The sequence below is a fragment of the Anthonomus grandis genome, chromosome 10 (assembly GCF_022605725.1).
Source record: "Anthonomus grandis grandis chromosome 10, icAntGran1.3, whole genome shotgun sequence".
Taxonomy (NCBI): Eukaryota; Metazoa; Arthropoda; class Insecta; order Coleoptera; family Curculionidae; genus Anthonomus; species Anthonomus grandis.
This window is the reverse complement of record NC_065555.1, coordinates 12618968-12640808: the sequence shown is the minus strand read 5'-3', so window position 1 is coordinate 12640808 and position 21841 is coordinate 12618968. Positions and strand designations below refer to the sequence as shown.

Sequence of the window (21841 nt, the reverse complement as noted above, 5' to 3'; positions counted from 1 at the left end):
CTAGGTTATTATAATTATTGAAATACAAAACATAAACAAACAAATCAAATATGATAAATAGAGATTCATAGAAAAATCTATAAACATCCAGAGTAAGACCACAGTATACAAAAACAAAATTAAATTATTAATAAACCTAATTTTCAAAACCTTCTAATATTTTAAAGTTGATTTAACTGACTAACCTGCATCCCCTATACACTCGTTTTCCACGCTCATAGTCTCCATCCCTTCCAGTTTGTCGTTATCAGCTTTTCATGGTATCAAAAATTTGAAAATATATCCACTCCAAAGCGTATCGGCTAAGCTAAAAAAATGCTCAAAAGGGAGCGCGCTTTATTACACCACTGACAGGTTTTTCGTTTGTCTAACAACAGTGGGCCCACTTTCTTCTATTTCCATGGTAATTGATGATGGATCAATATTTCATCTACAGGTTGCGTTGAGTCAAAGGTGTATTTTAGCAGAACTGATTCGCCGTTTGATGCCGGTTTAAAGGTAAGATTTGGACGATCGATCCTTGGTCGAGACAATGGACTAAAATGTGTGTATTTTGCTGTAAGAAAAAAAAAAGGTTTGACGGTGTTAACTGGAGACGTCTTTAAACTTTCTATAGGGCGTCGTTAATAGACCCTTGCAGGGTTAAAGACATTTTGGAGGTATGGATATTAGTTTTTATTATAGAACTTGGTATTAGTGTACTATAATATATAATAGCAGAACTATGAAAATTGAAAAGTAAAAAAGCAAGAAAATTAGAATGAGCAGTTCTATGTGAAAGTCTCATTTACTCTAGAAATATGAACTGTAACACAAGATGCTAAATAAAATTAATTTAAAAACGATTATATTTAATTATTTATTTATTTATTCACGGGATGTCTCCATTCTAACAAAATTACAAAATAAATTATATCCTAACCCTAAATGTATATAATTATTCTGCCATCAACAAATATATTAATAAGATATTGTATAATGAACTTAATCTATTAAATATCCAAATTTTCTATAAATCAATAATGTGTCTATCTAAATGTATATAAATACAGGGTGTTTCCTAACTACGGTACGAAACTATACAGGGTGAATCGTTAGGTCGTTTTATGAAAAAAAGTTCCTATGAACGTATGTCGGGAGTTGCTTTGTTTTTGAGATACAGAGGGCGATGAAGGTTCAAAAATATAACAGTATTTTAAAAATACTATAACTATCCTTAAACTGATTTGGTTGAAATTTGGTGCAGTTATTTGAAGTTATAAGACGCTTATTTAGCTGTCACTAGATTGAAATTAGGTTCAGTGGCGTGCTACACACACACATATTATAAAACTAACAAAAAATTCTCTATTTAACGGTACTAAAAAAAATAAAATCGGTAAATGTGTAAGCAAATAGTAAGTGAAAATATCTTGAAATAATGAATATTTTATATTATGAATATTATTATTTTATATTATGAATATTTGAATATTTTATTTATTCTGACGTATATACATACAATATCTATTTTTAATGCTCTGTTTATTTTATGGATATGAAATAAATATACATTTGTCACACACTAGGTAATACATGGAATCTACTATTAGTATATATTGTGCATATCCTGAATATACCAGATATTTAAACTATATCCAAGGGTTATATTCTATGGATGTCTCATAAACATCTATTATATTCTATGTATCTGTTACATGTACCTTTAAAAATGTATTTGTATAGAATATACAAATACATTTTTAATATTCCAGGGTATATAATAAATATTTCTAAGGTATATAGGTACCTATATCCATTAAAGATGTTCTGGATATACCATATATGCATTATTTTCTAGGTAACCAAATAACGTCTTAAATACGTCATTTTTTGTACTTTCTGGTTTACATGACGAGTCATTTAAACGTCCTTACTAGCTTTAAGTAACGTACAATTAATGTCACATCCAAAATGAAGTCCTAAATAAGGGCTGAAAGACGTCTTAAACGGAATTGAAAAAGGCTTCTGGAAGACGTCAAATATTTGAATCGGTCATTTGAGAAACAGCACATGTTACTTTTAAACCATTTTACAGAAAATAAGAAAAACTAAAAATCTCAAAGAATGGATTAAAAAATTATTTTAAAATAATTAATTTTAAAATAATAAATAAAATAATGTCATAGAAGATGAAGATTGAAGATTAACCTATTTGCCAGTGCCTCTCAAAACTTTAAAATTAGACGCTTATATTTTCCTAAACCAACTACATTTTAAAAATTCTACTAGAAGAGCGACAGTATTTAGTAATAAGCAACTGCAAAATTTCTAGAACCTTAAATTGTTTATTAAATATTAGCGAAAGTAGGTAGGTTCCTTTAATGCCCATAAAATTTTTCACTGATAAATAAACAATTTATAATTCTGAAAATTGTAGCAGTTGCTCATTACTAAATAATAATCGTAAGTAACATCTTTGTCGAAAATTTTTTAAATTGTCTATGGTTTGAGAAATATTTAACTTAAAGGTATCGAGGGCAGAAGGAAAAACATCGCAAAGACAAGATCATGGGTTTTTACAGTACCTATCAACTTAACTTTTTACTAAATAGATGTTTTTGTTACTAGCTTTTTTATTTATATGAAATAGTTTTAAGTTCCTTTGCTTATTTTTGCTAACAAGCGCGACTTTTACAAGCGTGACCGTTAATTTAAAAACTGATTAGCACAAACGCCATCCGCATATTGGCATACTCACCAGTGCTATTTGTTGATTGGGCACAAACGAAATTTTTAGGTTTTTTTTAGTTTATTTAAAAAGGAGGTCTTTTTACACCCACTAGTATTTATCACCTAAATTTGTAAAAAAAAAATATAAAATGTTTACAGGCAAATAATAAAATAAAAACATTGACAACAAATAAAATATTTAGTACTTAGTGTTTTCTGAAAAATTGGGTAAATGGTTTCGCTGCAATAATATCTATTTTATAACTAATAATAAAAAAAATAGTCTCATTGGAGATTGGACATTGGAAGATTTATTTGGTTGATGATGCCATACTTCTGAAATACTTGATAATACAGATAAATAAGAGATTTCGAATTTCAAATAAATTATACTAATATTGATTTTGTAAGCTCATTGACTACTTTCTTACTCACTACGAGTTTGAAAATATTATTTATCACGACAGTGATTTAAATTATTTATCGACCTACATATAGTAAAAATAATATCTTATTTACTATTTATACCCTGACGAGATAAATTTTTAGAATTATTAGAGAGACATATATTTATTTCATTATTAACTAGAATTATTTTGCGTTCACCTGGTAATATAAAAATTGTTATTTCACCAGTGATTTTATTAAATAACAGCTTCAGAGTGATAAAATACATTTTTTGATTTGCAATGATTTTAATACGTAATTGAGATGTAAGCAGAGAAAAAATTATTTTACTTTTAATGGACTCAAAAAATTTTTTTGCTTCTTTATTAATTTCCTAAGAGCTATAGTAATTTATATTTGTCCGACAGGGCATTTATGTATCAACTAGAAATATTTTATCACTATTGTTAGTTTCACAAGCTTTAAGTATTTTTAGGCCCAAAATATAATATACATAAATACCTTCAGAATTACGTGGCACAGACTTGTACAACACAGCTGCCAAATTTAATCAATTTAGACAGGTGAGTAATTCTAGGACAGAGACAATTTGCACCGTAAGTATGGCACAATGTTTTTAGGTGATCAAACCTAAATTTTCCGCCTATCGTGCCAGAATATAAGATTTATCGAATCATTATTCATTAAGTGAATCCTAGGGAAATTTAATTAAGTTATTTTGATATTATTTTGGGTTGTTATAGATCTATTCTAAGGTGCGAAATACGATATATAAATAACCTAGGAGACCAACAAGGCCATTGTGACTTGATTTGATTTCTTTCAGTTGAAAAGTCTTTATTGATTGTTATTTTACAGTTAATTGAAGAAGTGCAATATTGTGGTTTGTTTGGTTTCCTAAGGCTTAGGGAATAAAATTACATATTTTGATTTGTAATTTGAATATTGTGATTCTTAAAATTGATAATCAGGATTCAAAGAACCTGTAAACATTAGTGTATTGAATTACTAAAAAAATTAATATCTTTAATATTAATGTTAGACTGAGTACCAATTTATTACTTATTTCTACCTATATGCAATAAACCATTAATTAATTTGAATAAATTTTTGTGTTTTTTTTTCTGAAATTCCTCTATGTAATGTAATCGTGAAAATAAATTTTTACAGTATAAAAGTTCCTTTTTGCTTAATAATAAAAATTGTCTTAATATTCAAAATAAAACACCTTTTTTTATTATTACATTAGATATAAAAAAAAACAAAAAATAGGTTTAAAATTACCTACGGGATATTAATAAGTATCGTTAACCCCGAACACACTCACTCACATTTATGAGAAAAAAAAACAGTTGCAGACACTTTTTAACTGACGCGGCTAATTCAAATCGCGTATACACAAACCTCGGTATAACGTCCGACAATATAATGAAAAGTAAGCAAAGGAAAAACATAAGTTTAAGTATCTGGCAAACATTTCTAAGAAATTTTTTGGCAACTGACCAATCACCTAGTTCGTAATGCTTCATACTCGTTATCCAGAATAAAAGCTATTTGAACTTGGTCATGAGGCTGTGACCGTTAAAAAATAATTTCATTTGTTATTTTTGATGATTAACATATTTGGATTGTACCAAGTGTTTCTTTTATATTGTTATACATATTTTTTAAGCTTTAGTGTTATGTATTATGGATACATAACACTACATAATTGGATTTGCTTTCCAGTATAAATCAAACAATATTAAGTAAAATATACAATTTTGACTTAACAATATTCATAAGATATAAATGCCTTTTCAGTTGGATGCTTTTGTTAATGTATTACCTGTAAATGGTCGTTTAATTTTAGACACTTATTTACACGTAGCTTAACCAAAAGCAAACGACCTTTGTCATGTCAATGTCTTTATGTGCAGAAGATCAATATGTGCTAGCATTTGTAAGCTTTACTTAAGTTCTTTCTCCTACGTTTGTAGTGCACAAGGTTTTAAATAAATATGTTTTAAGTATAAAATATCTTTTAATCAAAAATAAAACAGCGTTAATGATTACTCTAAAGGAAAGCTGCCGGTAAACGTAGTGGCAAGAGCTTTCAATTCAGGTAGAACTAAAAAAATTGCATACTAGCGAACACATAACTAGTGAAAAATATGATAACATTGAACCAAGTCAATTTTTTTATAAGTTTTATGCCTTTTACCCTTTTATGCCTTTAAGTTCTGTTCTAAAAACGATATTGAGAAAAATTTATAAATGTCTTAATATACAGGGTATTTCTCTGGGAATTACATAAATGTATTAAATAATAAACGCGGAAAAATATTGGGAAAAACACTAAAAAATTATAAAAATGAAACATTTTAATAATTTTTGCATATCTGGTTATACCTGAAGTAAATATTAACTTTGTTTCGAATGTAAATACATCCTTAACATTGCATCTTGAGGTTCTACCTAAAAGTATTAGTAAATTTCATAAATAACGCCTTGTAGTCAAATGGTTTTTATGGGTTTTAATTTTATGTGAACAATGTTTGTTGGTGGTTAAAAAATATTTTTTTTCCCATATTGAGATTATTATTATTATTATTAATTTTTGATTTCTTGTAGAAAAAGATCTATTTTAGTAGTATTTCTTTAGTATTTATAATAGGCAATTCGGATAGCGATGAAAGAATGTGATAAAGTTACGAGGGTGGTTCTAGAAGTAAACAAAGTCCCAACCCAACAAAGAAAATACAAAAATTTAGATTTTTTTTATTGTTCAACATAATTTCCTCTTAGCTCTTTACACTTTTCCTACTGGTATAAAATAAGTTAGATACCCTTTTCATAATAAAAACTGTCTTGCACCTTAAATAACCATTAACTACCGACATCACTTCTTCACTTATGTCTGACCACTCAGCCATTTTTCCAGGTTTAGAAATAAAAAATAATCAGAGGGGACTAAATCAAGGCGAATAGTGTGCATGAAATAATAGCAACTTAAACTTTAATTCGTTAATTAGTTATACTGGTTATGCTACTATGGTAATTCAAATAGTATTATGAAAATGTAAATACGTTAATTATTCTGCTAGTTTTTGTACTATTTTTATTAGTATTCTGTAGTTAAAGTTGATTCGTAGGGTTTCATTAGGGTTCTACTTACGTTTGGTTTATTATTTTTATCTATAGTGTTTAGTTTTTAAGTAGTTCATCTTGCCCCAATTTAGGTTATATTATTGTAAATCCCTGTAGTTTTAATTTTCTAGAATTTGTATACTTGCTTGCTTTGACTGTCAGTATTCTCCTAAAATTATTGGTCTTTTTCGGCAAAAACAATGAAGATAATTCTAAATATTTCGAAACTGTTTTATCGGGTTTTAAAGAGGACGCGCTTCGTGACAATTCATTCAGTTTTAATTGTTTAATCAGTTTTTACCTTGGACACAATTAAACGACAATCAAGGTGAGTTATGTTAGTGTTTTTGACGTTGACAATAAAAGTGTGTTCCCGAGTTTCGTTACAATAGTATTGTACCACATAAATTTGAGTTATTTTCTCCATTTTCACTAGTAATGGCTGCCAAAGAGTTACTAAATAATGTGGCTTCTTCAAACTGGAAAAATATGCTTTATAGACTCTGTAATTTTTATTACAATGATATTTTTTAAACAACTACCGCTATCTCTATGTCCGGTCATGTACTTCTGCGACCTCCCTTATGTTGCAAGAAGATATACATTCGCTATACCATATGTGCAAAAACAGAAACCTGCACCAAATATTGTCAGAGCAATAATGGATAATGTTTGATCAGTAAGTAAAAACGAAAACTCTGGATCTATTAAACAAAAATCGCAAAAAACTAGGTGTTAACAAATATTGAAATAAAAAATATAAATAATTTTAACGTACTTTTTTTGTCATGTTTGAAAATTTTATAGATTACAATTTTTATTTCAATTGTAAGCTATTTCAATCATTTATTGCTAATGGAAAACTTTACCAATCAAGAATTGGCGGATATGCATTTGGCATACGGAGCAATAAACTGCAATGCACGAGCAGCATCGCGGTTGTATCATGAACGTTATCCCGAACGACAGCATCCTGGATACAAAAAGTTTATTACGGTTCATCGGCGGCTCGCTGAGACAGGCATGTTTAAGACCAAGATGCATGATACTGGTGTTGCTCGAACCGTAAGAACGGTCGAATTTGAAGAAGAGGTGTTTCAGCGAGTTGCCGATGAAAAATCAAATAGCACACGTGACGTCGCTTAGAATATGAATACGAGTAACGCTTCTGTCTGGCGGGTACTACACGAGCAACAACTCCATCCTTACCACTTCCAGAAAGTTCAAGGTATGACTGCAGCCGATTATCATCCTAGAGTTCAATTTTGTCGATGGCTTCTGGATCACATCATTGCACAACCAAATTTTTTACGATATGTTTTGTGGACCATATATTTTTTTTTAATAATATTTTATTTTTTTTAAGGATATTTTTAATAGTAGTAATAGCCATGTTTGGGACGAAGAAAATTCTGATGCAATTTTTCCAAGAAAACATCAGAATCATTGGTCTGTCAACGTATGGGCAGGCATTGTTGATGATTATTTAATGGGGCCATACATTCTACCGGGACGGTTAACAGGACCTATTTATCTGCATTTCTTGGAGAAAGTTCTCCCAGAACTCCTTGAAAATGTTCCACTAAACGTTAGACAGCAAATGTGGTTTCAGCATGATGGACCGCCGGCTCACTTTGCTGTACAAGTACGCGAGTATTTGGCTCAGCGGTTTGGGCACCGTTGGATTGGCAGAGGTGGAGTAGTTTCTTGGCTCCCTAGGTCACCCCCCGATTTAACGTCGCTCGATTTTTTCTTGTGGGGACATGTAAAGTCTTTAGTCTACGAAACTCCAGTAGAATCAGAGCTAGACGTAATTGGACAAATAACAGCAGCATTTGAAATCATTCAAAACGAGCATCAAATTTTTAGTGTAGTCCGCCGAAATCATGTGCGGCGTTTAAATCGATATATTGATGTTGGAGGAAGAAATTTTGAACAATTGTTGTGATGGTATCATATACAAAAGGTAAAAATAAATGCATCAAATCCTATTTGAGTAATTAATATTTTTTCTAAATATAAACACGTCTTAGGGCCGTAGTGGCGTACTGACACATTTTCGGACATGGGTTTCTATACTCAAATGGATTCGACTGTTGCACTGAACAACCCCTAGAAGTTTGATCCCATAGTTCTGAAACACCCTGTATAGGTTATTCAATTTATACATGATTTATTTAGTAGAACTTTACAGTAAACTTTTAGAAGTTCTTAGAGTTATTAGAGGTCAAAGAATTTGAAAATGCTAATACGTCATATTAGTTTTACGTTATACTTAGGAGTAAAGAGCCTTGCCTTATCTCATCCTTCTCTGAATTGAATGAAGAATTTCTTTGCAGAACATCCGAACGTCTCTAAGGAATTCTAACTTGATCTAACATTCGTGGGCATAAATAAGGTCCTGAAATTAGAGTTTACTCTTAAAAAATAAATAAATAAAATAAATAAATAAATAAAGTATTTATTATACCAAAACGTACAAAGGCGAATTCAAGCCTAGAGCTAATCAACTTAAGCTCTAATTACATAAACAAAAATATATACCAAATTACATAATTAGTAGTTATAGAAAGAAGATTGTAGGAAACCCGTGCGATCCATAAAATCTACCTTGAATTGAAAAATAAGCATTGATACAGTAGTTCATAATAGGAAGTACTAAGGACTCGCGTAATTTCTTTCGTACTTTTTAGTTAATGATACTTCTATTACCGTACAATGATTTAAGCGCGAAACAGAATTTCTTAATTATGTCAGGAACGTGTATTTTGAATCTCAAGTCCTCCTCGAAAATTCCACCAAGATTTTTAATGTAATCAACTATTTTTAGGGGGTTTCCCTCAACTGGGTTTCGCCCACAAATAGTTGTAAATTTTCCAAGACAATTTTTTTCTTATTCTTTGAAAAGAAATACATTACAGACTTGCTAAGATTTAGTTTTAAATTATTGATCGACGAGAAAGTTGAAATACATGACAAATCTTCATTTATTCTACTACAACCCCCCAATACATCATCAGCTTTAAAAGAATAATAAATTTGCGTATCATCCGCAAAGCCCTGAATACTGCAATATTTAACAACCTTATACATGTCTGCTATGTACTTTAGAAATAATATAGGACCCAAGACGGATCCTTGTAGTATCCCAGAACTTGTATAAAAGTGGTTTGACTAAGCTTGATTTTCTAATACCACTAGTTGCTTTTCTTCAGAAAGATAAGACCTAAAGGAGTTTAATGAGTTATTGTTGAATCCATGATAGGTCAATTTTGCTAAAAGCAGGCTGTGATTCAACGTATCGAAAGCTTTGGAAAAGTCAAGTAACACGAACGCCGTAGTATCACCTCTATTCAAAGCCTCAATGATTTCTATAACTAGCAAGGCAGATGTGGTGCTGTGCCGCTTTAGGAAACCAGACTGACCCTGCGGGATTATGTTATCTGTGATAAAGAAATGATAAATCTGTGACTGAATAAACTTTTCCAAAACTTTCGAAATTACTGAAAGAATGGATATAGGTCTAAGGTCGCAGTAGTCCTTTAAACTACTGATTTTAGCTAAAGGCTTTAATAATGAATTAATTCTCTCCATTAAAACTTCTAATAGAAATCAGAAGTTCGCATAAGGTTCCAGGTAGATCTGTAGAGACCCACCCAGAATTATCAGAGGCCAAAGAACTTGCTTATGAGTTATCTTGATGTCACGTTAGACCTAAGTGTAAAGATCTTGAGCTTGTCTCACCTTTTCCTGAAGAAGATCATTGCAGAATATACATAGTTTTTATTTTTTTAACACAAAACCTTGGATGATACGAACAAAAGGCCGCGATTTAAATTTGATCCAAACCGAAAAGGGCTTTTGGAAATAAATTTTGTTTTTAGAAAAAGCAGTGGCATTCTATTTTTTCTTTTAGAATATTCAATTAAAAATATTAACATTATGTATTTTGAAAACAAAGCGTTAATCAATTTATATTTATAAAGCTTTCTGAACACAGAATGCGCTTTACTCATTATTGAATGACTTTCTGAACAATCAGAAAATTAAAACACTTTTTCCTAAAATAAACGCTTGCAAGACTTTTGACAATTAACGTTGGAATAAGTCATGGTCTAAAGAAATTTATAGGTAATATATATGATAAATATTTTTGAGAGAGACATAAATATTCTTGATTCAACAAGGACTTACGTACCATCTATAATTTAATTAGCCTGCTAGCTGTATAATAAATCAGATCCCACAGACATGGCAATTTTTCTAACATAAGTAATTTTATTCTATTTTGAATAATGCTGATTCTTATACCTAAAATGTCTAATTTTACTTACTAATGGGTAAATATTAATTTGTTGTGCTTCCAGAATCTATATACTTATTGCCGCTATCATGATTTTATTCAATTTTTGCAACTGACTTTGACTCTGATCCTCTCCGACATTAAATGTACAATTTTATCCAAAAATTTATAAACATCAAGCAGTGAACAAATATAAGCTTTTACAGTTATTGCAATTCTTATTTATTCTTTGATTTTCCAGGTAAAATATTATCATTTAGTTACAAGGTAAACGTCAACTTTTGACTTTCTACTAGAATTCATTTATCCATCAGTATCTGAATAATCTTGAAATATACATTTTTTGTACAAGTAGCTGTTACTACAAACCATAATCAGGTTTTTATTACCATTTTCTCAGACTATTGGGCCTAACACTCCAAGCTGTTTTTTACTTTATCTTCAAGTATAAAGAAATCATTCTTTATTTTTCCCAATAATGTTGTATCATCTGCATAGTATTATTAATTAATTCGCTTGGTGCATCATGTATGCTTTCGGCTATTACAAGATAAGTAAGTATCCACCAAAGTTAATTTGCTATTTGTGTATCTATCGGGGGGTTTTATAAAGGATTGTTGCATTTGGTGCATTCAGTCTTTATGGATTTCTCAAAAGCTTTTGACAAAGCGAATTATATAGTAAGTAGGCTTGAACTCTTTAGCACTACCAGATTTCTATTATCTTGGTTCAAGAGCTCTTGGGCAGAGAGGACTTAGATGCTCTGTCAATCATTTAAGTTTAGAAACATTAAGGTTCAATATAATATAAGTAAATAAATATTGTTTAATTTTTAAGTAATATAATTGTAATAGTGACTCAGATTTTGTAACATGTTTGAGTTAGTCGAGTATTATCATAAGCTTAAATTTCACCTTAATGTATGAATATATTGATATAAACAAAGTTGTATGTTTTTCAGTTCTAACTTTTCATGCGACACAAAGACCATTGACAAGTGATTACCAAATCGGGATGAGTTTATTATCGCGTGCAAATCATTAGCGCAATACGTTGTATATTGCCTATTGATTAAACCCGTACAACGTACTGCAAGTGTATCTGGATTCCATCACATGTATGTCATAAATCTAGAACTTGAACAAATCTAGAGCAGAATTTTAAGATATGTTATGTACATATTCAGCTATATACTTTGAGTATCAAGACTTTATGAAGCCATCGTTCCTTTCTGTTTACTAAAATTCTGATTGATAATTTTTCTTTTTAATAACTAAGTTCCTTAGAATATTGTCCTTATTCACTTCCCAACCTCTTAGACCTACTCAATCTGCTATGACTCTTCGTAAATCCTGTTATTGAACTAATTATGCTCCACCTCTAAAATATTTAATATGGTTTTCTGAAAGAACTTGGAAACACTATATAAAGAGTCAGGAGGAAGAACGATGACAGTCCACATTTAACGAAAAATAAAGTATTCAATGCAAAACGATGCTTATAGCCTCTATTTTATCGGGTTACAGTATAAGAAGAAGCAAAGATGACAGTCCAAAGTTATAATCGAAATAAAATTAGATGTATTAGGAAAGAACGCTGAAAGTCCATCCGTCAGCGGAAGAAACGCTGAGAGTCCCATATGAATTGAATGGCGCCTTTAAAAATATTACTTCATAATATTATAAAAATATCACTTTTAAATTAGTGCGACTGTGTTGTTGTGAGTGATAACTGATAAATATTGTAAACACGTGCATTTTTGAGGTTATGGAGAATAGTTTGCCTAGCGCTCTGACGAAAAAACGAAGGAAAGATGGACGTATTTGTGACGCTACAAAGAAACTTCGCTTGAAATCTAATGAGACTGGCAGTAATTGTAAGTGTAAGAATTTGAAATGTTTTTCTATTGTAAACGAAGAAACACGTCTTATAATTTTGCGTGAATTCAATAATTCTTTATTATTATACAATGAGCAGAATTCGTATCTTGCCGGACTAAGTTCCGTACTGTCCATTCAGCGACGACGACCCCGTAAACCGCAAAATGAAGTCACTAAGTTTAATCAGTCATCATGCAAATATAGAGTTAGAGACTTGGGGCAAGACTGTGTCACTTCTAACGTTCAGATATGCTTCAAAGCGTTCCTGTCAATTCACGGAATAAGTGCGTTTCCAAACAATTCAAAGGTCATTAAAAATGACAGGTGTTTCTCCAGTTGAGAACAGAGGTAAGCACAGAAATAGAAAGCATGCTCTGTCCAAGGAAACAATTGCGTGTGTAAAGCAGCACATCTCGTCTTTCAAATCCCGTAGCACCCGTTACAGCTTAAGTAAGTCTAAGAAAACGTATCTATTGGAGGACCTAAATGTTGCAAAAATGCATAATCTGCTTAAACAAAAACATCATGATATGAAATTATCTTACGACAGCTATCGAGAAATTTTTAACAAGAACTTCAACATTAGTTTTGGGTACCCTCGTTCAGATACCTGTTCCTTCTGTGACGAGATAAACGTCAAAATACATAATCTTCATTCAAAACTCTCAAAGACGGAAAAAAGGACTACTGAAATTCTCAGAGAACTGAAGAAACTGCAACTGGATAAAGATATTCATTTGAGGAAAGCAGATACCTTTTACAAAAGGAAAACAGCTGCGAAGAATGAGGGTAGAAAGACAATAGAAATTGAATCAATATGCATCGATTATGCCAAGAACTTGCCAGTTAAAAAAATATTACCATAAATGACGTGTATTATTGCCGTCAACTGTCAATTTATTATTATTTATTACAATTTATTATATATATATACAATTATTTATTTATACAGTTTATTATTATTCATTTATTATTCACATTTTATTGGATAATCAAGCTATTTTCTATATGTATTCAGAAGTAATAGGCAAAAAGGGAAGCTCGGATGTTTGTTCGTTATTGCACCCATATGCTGTACAATCATCTAAATCAGCAAACAAGGAAACTAAACATTTTCTGTGACTCATGCCCAGGACAAAATAAAAACTGGACTATGTTTAGATACGTGCATTATGTTATACATTTCCAGAAACGTTTGGACTTTATTCAAATGACATTTCCGATTCGAGGCCATTCATATATGGAGTGCGACAAGGACTTCGCCGCAGTGAATCAAAAGCATAGAGCAGAAATACCGCAAGACTGGATAGAGGCTTTCGAGTCAAGTTGGAATAAACCATCGCACTTTAAAACTGAAAATGTTCAACCACACATTTTCCGGCAATGGAAAGTGCTTCTAAATACATTTTACAAAAAAAAAGCCCCTTTCCAACTAGAGTTATTAGGGAAATAAAATTTTCAAAGGAAAATACAAGGCTTATGTATTTCCGGACAACATTCAACGGGGAGTTGCAGTCAGCCGGTATCGTCGGAAAACCATTGGTGCCAAACAATAGGGGGGAGTTTGAATTACCTGGAATTTTTTACGAAGGTATAAATTTGTATGCGTTTTCCGATGAGATTTTACCTTATCCAGTTTGTCTTGTTTCAGGTCTACTCCTTTTATCAGGTGCTAAGTTCAAAGATCTAACTAAGCTTGCAAGATTTTGTGGAGAATCGGCACAGGAGTATATTTGCAGCCTGCCACACAATTGAGAATTTCTATTTTATTTCGGAGTCTCCATTTTGTCACCAAACAATAAATATTTATTTTGTAAAATTGAGCTTTTATTGAAAAACCGTCTAAGTTCTTGATAATAAGAGGAAATATCGATGAAAGTCACTGGACCCTCATCTTTCTTTCTCAGTTTTTTGCGATCTCTGCTAGAATTTTTTGTTTTTTATTGTTCTAGAGCCTTACGTTGAACTACCCAATAGTACTTATTTATTCAGTAAATAGTTTTAACGCTAAATATAGAATGGTTTCAAACTTAATTTTATCGATATTTCGATTTTATGTTTCATGGACTTTCATCCTTATTCCTTCTGGCTCATCATATACTTAATAAAAGACCTATGAATACTAAAGCGATTTTACTGTATTTATTACGCATTTATCAAACAATTATTACACACCTACACACTAAACACAATGACTTAAAACAGAAATTTACTATATTTATTTGCATTGTATTAATTTCCCACTATTTATTCCTACGTAAAAGTCAATATTCAGAATTGAACTGAATCTTAGCCATGAAGGCTCCTTATATATTAGGTGAACCACCATTCCGGAACATTCGCCATCTTTCTATATATGTCCCGAGATGTTACGCGGTATCCCCGTATGGTTGCACCATCCTTGTCGTACCTTCAAGTCTAGGCGACGAACGAGATGATTCTCGAATGCCGAAAAATTCAGAATACCAGCTGCTGCTGAAATATTCGTGGCTATTAACATTGTAAAAATAATCCTACATGCTTTCTTAAAAGAATTTTAAATGATCTATATATCTATCTTAGCCCTAAAAAAGCAGCAATATATATGAAATAAGTAGATGTCTATTTCTTCTTCATATTTGTTCTACTTTTATTTTTATTACGAACAAATGAAACTCAACATGCATTTACTCGATTTGCTAAATTATTTATCTGTTAAAGTCGTGACCTCATTCAATGCTTTGTCAAGCATACATAAAAATAAATTTATCACAGTGTCGGTGCATAATTTATTCCTTGAAACTATTCTGTTTCCACGTAATTTATTGCTGAATATAAAACTGCAGTCATAAAACTTCAGTTGCCATGGTAAAAGCTCATTATAACCCGCTTCCTACATGCGATTCTCATTCACAGAAATTCATTTACGTGGATGATTAGTCATTTAAGGGATTGATATTTAAGATAAGCTTATTGAATGGATTGCAGTAAAACTGAAAGAGAGCAAGAAATATTAATGAAAACGCAACTTTTCGCAACTTAAATGGTAAAGGAACTTTTTTTTCAAAAAAATGTTTCTTTTATTTTTTCATTTATAATATCTATGAAAGCTTTTGAAATAGTTAACTTATTTGCTCTCATTTGTAATTTCTTCATAAATTGTACTGCTTATCTGCTTTTTTTTAAATATTTTACTTTCTCAGATCCAGTAACCTTAATTTATGTTTGAACGAATGCTTTTTAGATGGCTAGAGTATTAATTTCCGTATTTGTTCCGAGTTAAGTTATTCTGTTTTTAAACCCACACTGTTTGAAAAAAAAGTGACAGAACTATTAAATACGCAATATATACATTTTTAAATAGTATTTTTTTATGAAGGAGGTCAGTGCGAGAGTATTCATCCCTCCACTGTGGCGCCATCTAGGAATTAAGCTTCAAAATATAAATTAAGGTCATTGAATTTGATAATATATCCCGTTTGCATTTAAATATTCTGGTATAGGATTTGACACTTGGGCGAATTTGATTGGTCCATTTCAAATAATCAACTAATCACAAAGTAGTGCTGAAAACGATGGCAGAATATTGAACGGTGCTTAAATGCTGGTCAGAATGTTGCGCGTTACTTTTTGCATATACAAATGTTAAAATAAACAGCTTATCTAAACTACAGTAGCTGTTCTTATTAAAAACAAATAATTATTTAATATATATATTTTAATAAGAACAGTTAAGGTAGTTTGTCATAGTTTTTGGCAGATAGCATAACAATGTTTTTTCTTTATGCTAGGTATATGCTGACGTTATATGAAATTATTAGGCTTTTCATGAATTGGCAAATTTAACTTTAAGACTTAATACAAAAATATTCTTGAGTTGAATCTTAAGGATATACAGGGTGTTTGGTAACATGATGCAAAGCCGAAAAGAGGTGATAGTCTAAGCCACTTAGAACATTTTGATTTCATATAAGATATAGATATTTTAGTTTTTTTATCATCAAAAAAAAACACACTTTAAATTTCTTTTTATATTTTTTTATTTTTAAAACTCCAGTTTTTTTTGTGACACAAATGTTTTAAATAACTTATTTAAAAAAAAACTGTGTTAGTGTCCTGATCCATAGGACTTGGCATTTGCCTGATTTTGCGCCACGTTAGTTGCCAAATTACGTTTTCGTTTTTTAAACCTTACCTATTCTCCCTCTGGTGGACTACCTACTGGAAGCCTTTTACAACCTCTAGTAGTTCTTAACACATGGATGAAACTTGTATGGTGAAAATCGGAATCGTATATCGGCCATCTTGCTTGGCAAAATTGACAGGGAGCTGACTGATAGAACATCATTTGTCATTGTCATACCATTTGAGTTTGTTTTTCATTTTAATATTTTCAATGAATACCAGCGTGTGTTGAGTTTGCTATTTGTTAAAATTAATTTATTTATTTTAAATTATTAATTTTAATATGTTAAAATTAATTTATTTTAATATGCTATTTGGATGTTATTTTAAATTTATGACTTTTTTTCTAAAAAGTTCTCTTTCAATATTGGGAGTAGTGTTTTAATTAATTTGCGGCAAGCAATTCCAGGTTTCTGGTAAGAAAATCTGATTTTATTTATTACTATTATGTTTTTGTATTGTCATTCTTTAGTCTTTAATAAAATCAAATTCAGTTGATTTCAATGAAGAAGTTTCACTTTTCAAGTATTTAATTTTTAACTTGATTATTATAAATACATATTACAAAATGTCTGGCCTCTTATTTTCTATTCAACAATTAAAAACTGATTGAAATTTTCCTGACCTTGATGTAAGAGTATGTATATTTTAAATGTTTCCGAGAAACAGTAATAAAAGATTTTTTTAATTTCCTTCAGTTCATATTACAAGAAAAACATGGAGAGGGATATGCAATGGAAATATTATTAACACTTTGAGCTATAGAATTTCTTCTGATCAGTTCTCCACAAATTTTAATAATGCTGATACCCCTGGCTTTACACTACAATACATATTTATTTAAACATTTATTTTGTCTTTTTTTTTACATGAATCATTTAGTAAATTGATTTATAAGGTTTGCACTGTCTATTTTTTTATTTTATTTCCTGCTTGTATCATACCACTTCCTGTGTTCACTGAGACAAGACATAGGTATAGCGGCTAAGAGACCTGAGCACCAGGAATGGATCAGAATTAATGTTTTTCTTACAACTTGTTTTTTTAAGAGTTTCTTTTTATTTTATGTAAACATCTATCCTTGAATTAAGTTTTTAGTAATATTATAGTTCCAAGATATGTTGTTAGTATTATAAGAGACCAACAAATATATACTATGTACTCGTAAGTGATATATGTTTATACTAAAAAGTTGTTTTTATTTTCAAAGAGTTTATTTTGTTTTGTCCATGGATATATTGCTTCTTTCGATAATATAGATTATAATTTAAATTATTTTAAAATCTGTTTAATTTTTCTTTAGGAAACAGATACAAGTAAATATTAAATAAGAATAATTCATCCTCTATTGACTCTATGTGTTAATAAAATGAGGATATTATTAACCTATAATGCCTACTATTAATTATTAACCTATAACCTTATAATGGGAATGCGTTTAGATGTATTATGAGAAAATAGCACAAAAATGTTGACAACCTTTTCTAATCTGTATAAAATTAGGGTAGTTCAGTGCTAACAAAATAATTTTAAACATTTTTAGATAAATTATAATTTATATAATGTCTGTTATAATGAATTATTGAATATTATGTATATCATTTTAAGTAATTTTTTTTTCCAGGAAAATTAAATACCTAATAAATGTATTAAACCAAAAAAACATTATTTTATTTCCATTTGTCCAATTGGTGATATGTCGTACACTATTGTTAGTACACTTTCGTAGATTATTGCAGTAAATTAACCTATTTACCTTTAAGAAATCTTTCTTTGGTTAAATCTGTTATGTCAAAAGTATTGTGATGTTCTTTCATTAAGGTTATTATTTAGTTCCTTCAGAGTCTTGTCTGCAACCGCTTGGGTTATTATTTTTTGGTGACACTGAAATAATATTATTGGCAGAAATATTATTGACATCCAAGCTAGTTTCAGTATTTTGAATTCTTTTAGTATTTTCAACTTCTGAAACCACTAGAGGCTCGTATGATATTGGTTGAACATTTTCTCCGAAAGCCAATTTCGCCATGGAATATCGCGATTCCAAGCTTACTGGAGGAGCATTTAATATTGCTTCTTTAAAATAAAAATAAATTATTCCTTGATGCTTGCAAAATCGACCAATTTTTCCACTGGAGCAAGTACAAAATCCAATATTTCCGCCAACATAATGAAATTCGCCTTTATTGGTTATGCTAAGAACTTTGTACATTTTTGGGCTGATGCATTCAATATCATTTTTATTAATTCCAAAGGCTCTTTTTAATAGGTTATTTTAGTAGATGTGTCTTGCCGTTGCATTTCTTGAATGAAGAAAGTTTCTTATCCTTTTTTGGTAATATTCTTCCAAGCATGTAGCGATAAAGTCAATTAGGCCCATTGCATTATATGCCTTATTACGCAACAAAACAACATCTTTAAACAACCAGATGCTTACTTCACAGAAGTTGTTAGTCTGATGACCATGGGTAGATGAATCACAAAAGGCCAAGCACCAATCTTCTTTTCTGTCCCACTATTTTCCCACGTAAAAGATCCATTGTGGGTATCTTCTAAACACTTCTATTTTTGAATTAATATTAATTTGTTCATCTCCGTCAAACCCATTTGCAGGTAAGCTAGTTTGATAGCTATTTGCGGAATCTACTCCTGTAGCGATATTAAAAAAATAAGTTGCTTTCTGTATATCTTTTGAGTTTAAAATATCTCTAAATCCATTGTAAAGTGTCCGGCGACTATTTGCGTCTATATTGTGTTTTTTTTTTCAAATAACCAACGCCACACTGCTTGAGGATATAAAATCGGCATAAGAATGTTTTAGACTCAGAAAAAACATGTTTAATTGCACTCCTTTCGGCATCACTGTCATCCGTAACAAATATTTTTGGATAACCCTGACCATTAAAGGTAAATGGTAAACTAGATTTTAATTTTGTAAATCCAGCTTTATAGTCTTTTTCTGTCTGTCCTTTTGTAATGAAAATAGCAAGAGGCATAGCTCCTACTGCATAAGGAGTTAAAATAAATGTCACTGAATGACCACTTGCATCACAAGAAGTTGTGCTATCAACAAACACTATGTCTTTTGCAAAATCTAACTGGTGAGCTCTTTGCATAAGTTTTGTTACGATTAATATGCAATAGGGATCCTCTTGATATTCAAGTATGATGCCCTTCTTAATGTATATATCTCGCTTTTCTTTCAATTTCTAAAAAAATTAAAAATTAGCAAATAGTAAATCAGGAAATCCTTGTATCACTTAAACAGACCTCTATACAACCTACTCCAAAGCGCGACCCAAATTCTTGTTCGTCATTCATTAAACCAATGCTGCACAGTGCGATATTTTGGATTTATTCTCGCATTAGCAAGCTCAGAACTATCTATTCCAAATTCTAATTCTAATTTTAACTCGTGAAAATTGATAGATTCAGTCAAGCCCAACCCATCACTAAAATATGATTCAAAACGTGATCTAACGTCATCTTTGGGACGACAAAAAGAAGCTGCCTCTGCAGTCATTAGAGTATGGTTATGTTCTCCTTTAAACTCAATAGCCGCTGCATATACATCCTACATAGAAAAAATTAGGATATTTTAAAATACATAAGTCTGTTCTCCGTTAAAAAGAAAAATAGATATTTTAAATAAAATTTTCACAATTATTGATTAAGAAAAAAGAGTTTTCGCTAGCAAAATTTTAGTAGAATTTTCATAGAACCTCGAGTTTCTGAAGTACAGGGTGCCTTTAAGTTTTTTCACTGTCTTATAGAATCACCCTATATCCCACAAACGCAGATTGTAATATATTGATTGTATAAGAGTCTTTTTTCTTTGTATTCTTGGTAGACAACTTTATTGTGATGATTAGTTGCGCTTGACATCCTGTATTTTTTAATTTTGCTCTTTTATTGTTTTCCATCTTAATCCTCTTATAGCCACTGTGATGGCAAATAGTTTTTTTCTGAAAGTTAATTATTAGTTACTGAGAAATATTATTAAAGGAGTTGTGTACTTTCAATTAGCCTTCAGTTAATATTTTGAGTAATAAGCAAATTAATTACCGTTTTAAATAATCATAGATGGTAATTGTATTTTAAGTAAGTTATCTCATTAGACAGTGTAATATCTACAAAATTTACTGAATACAATGAAAATAATTATTTAAACACAAAACAGTACATTAAATTTAAAGTGGACTATCGTTTGCACAATTTCAATGTTATTTAGAAAAAAACCGTGGCGAATAAAATAAAAGTTATTTGACTTTTTTGCTTAAATTTTGATGTAGTTTCACCACTTAGAATATTTGTAGTCATGAGTGATACACCCGGTATAATAATATAAAATAAATATAGTAGTGCATTATTATATCATATTTTATGAACTTTTCTAACATCGGACCAGGTGTTAAACCCCTTACTGACACGTCATTATTCAAATCATATCTACAGAAAAAGTTTAAAAAATCAAAAAAATTGAATAATAACAATTATTTATTGTTTTAACATCGAACTAAGTGCTAACCTATTTTTGATACGACGTTTTTCTAATCATAAATTAAAAATGGTTCCTTCAATCAGAATAGAACGCTACCCTCTAATTCATTATACTCAAAAAAACTCTCTTCATAAAATGCGTTTACTGCCAAGCAACCTTGTAAACGATAGTATACCGCTTATACCAATTATTAACCTATTACATAAATTAATGGGAATTTTTAGCTAAGAAATATTTAGATTACCTGTATGCAAATTTTTTAGCATTTTTAATACTGGACTTATAACGCCATGACGAAAATGTCTGTTCCTCATTCATTCAACCATTCCACGACATCTTTTTCATTTTTCATGTTGCCCCTATACAAATTTTCGGTAACTTTTATTAGTCTCCCCATAATTAATTAATTATTACACTCTAATATTGCACGAATTGTAACGAAGTAATATTGCACTGTAATACTGCACGAACAGAGAACGCATTCAAGGGTTGTTGACACGTGGTCAGCCTATTTAATAGAAAAACCGCGCCAACCACATTGCATCGTCCAACATTCTGACCCTAATTTTGGCACTTCACATTTATTGGCGAAACGAACTCAAATCGACCAATTAAATTCGCCTGGGTAACAAATCCTATACCGGAATGTTAAAATGCATCCCGTTTTATTTAGTAGATTGACTATCTAATAGTTATGCCTTGAAATACGAAAAACTTTTTAGAAGAATTAATAGTCGTAGAAGT

The 21841-nt window shown here is 30.5% G+C and overlaps 1 protein-coding gene across 4 annotated transcripts in view; it reads right to left on the bottom strand.

Moving 5' to 3' along the window:
* Positions 1-4563, bottom strand: part of LOC126740976 (cytosolic carboxypeptidase Nna1-like) — an 80470-nt gene extending 75907 nt beyond the window's left edge. The window contains exons 1-2 of one of the 4 annotated variants that reach the window (XM_050447189.1): positions 4452-4563; positions 186-556 (exon numbers count right to left, since the gene is read on the bottom strand). In XM_050447189.1, the coding sequence (XP_050303146.1) occupies positions 186-228 (43 nt within the window). In that variant the 5' untranslated portion in view covers positions 229-556; positions 4452-4563. Of the gene's footprint in view, positions 1-185; positions 557-4404 lie in introns of all 4 variants that reach the window. The other 3 variants (XM_050447187.1, XM_050447190.1, XM_050447188.1) reach the window with 3 other exon arrangements.
* Positions 4564-21841: the final 17278 nt, after the last annotated feature.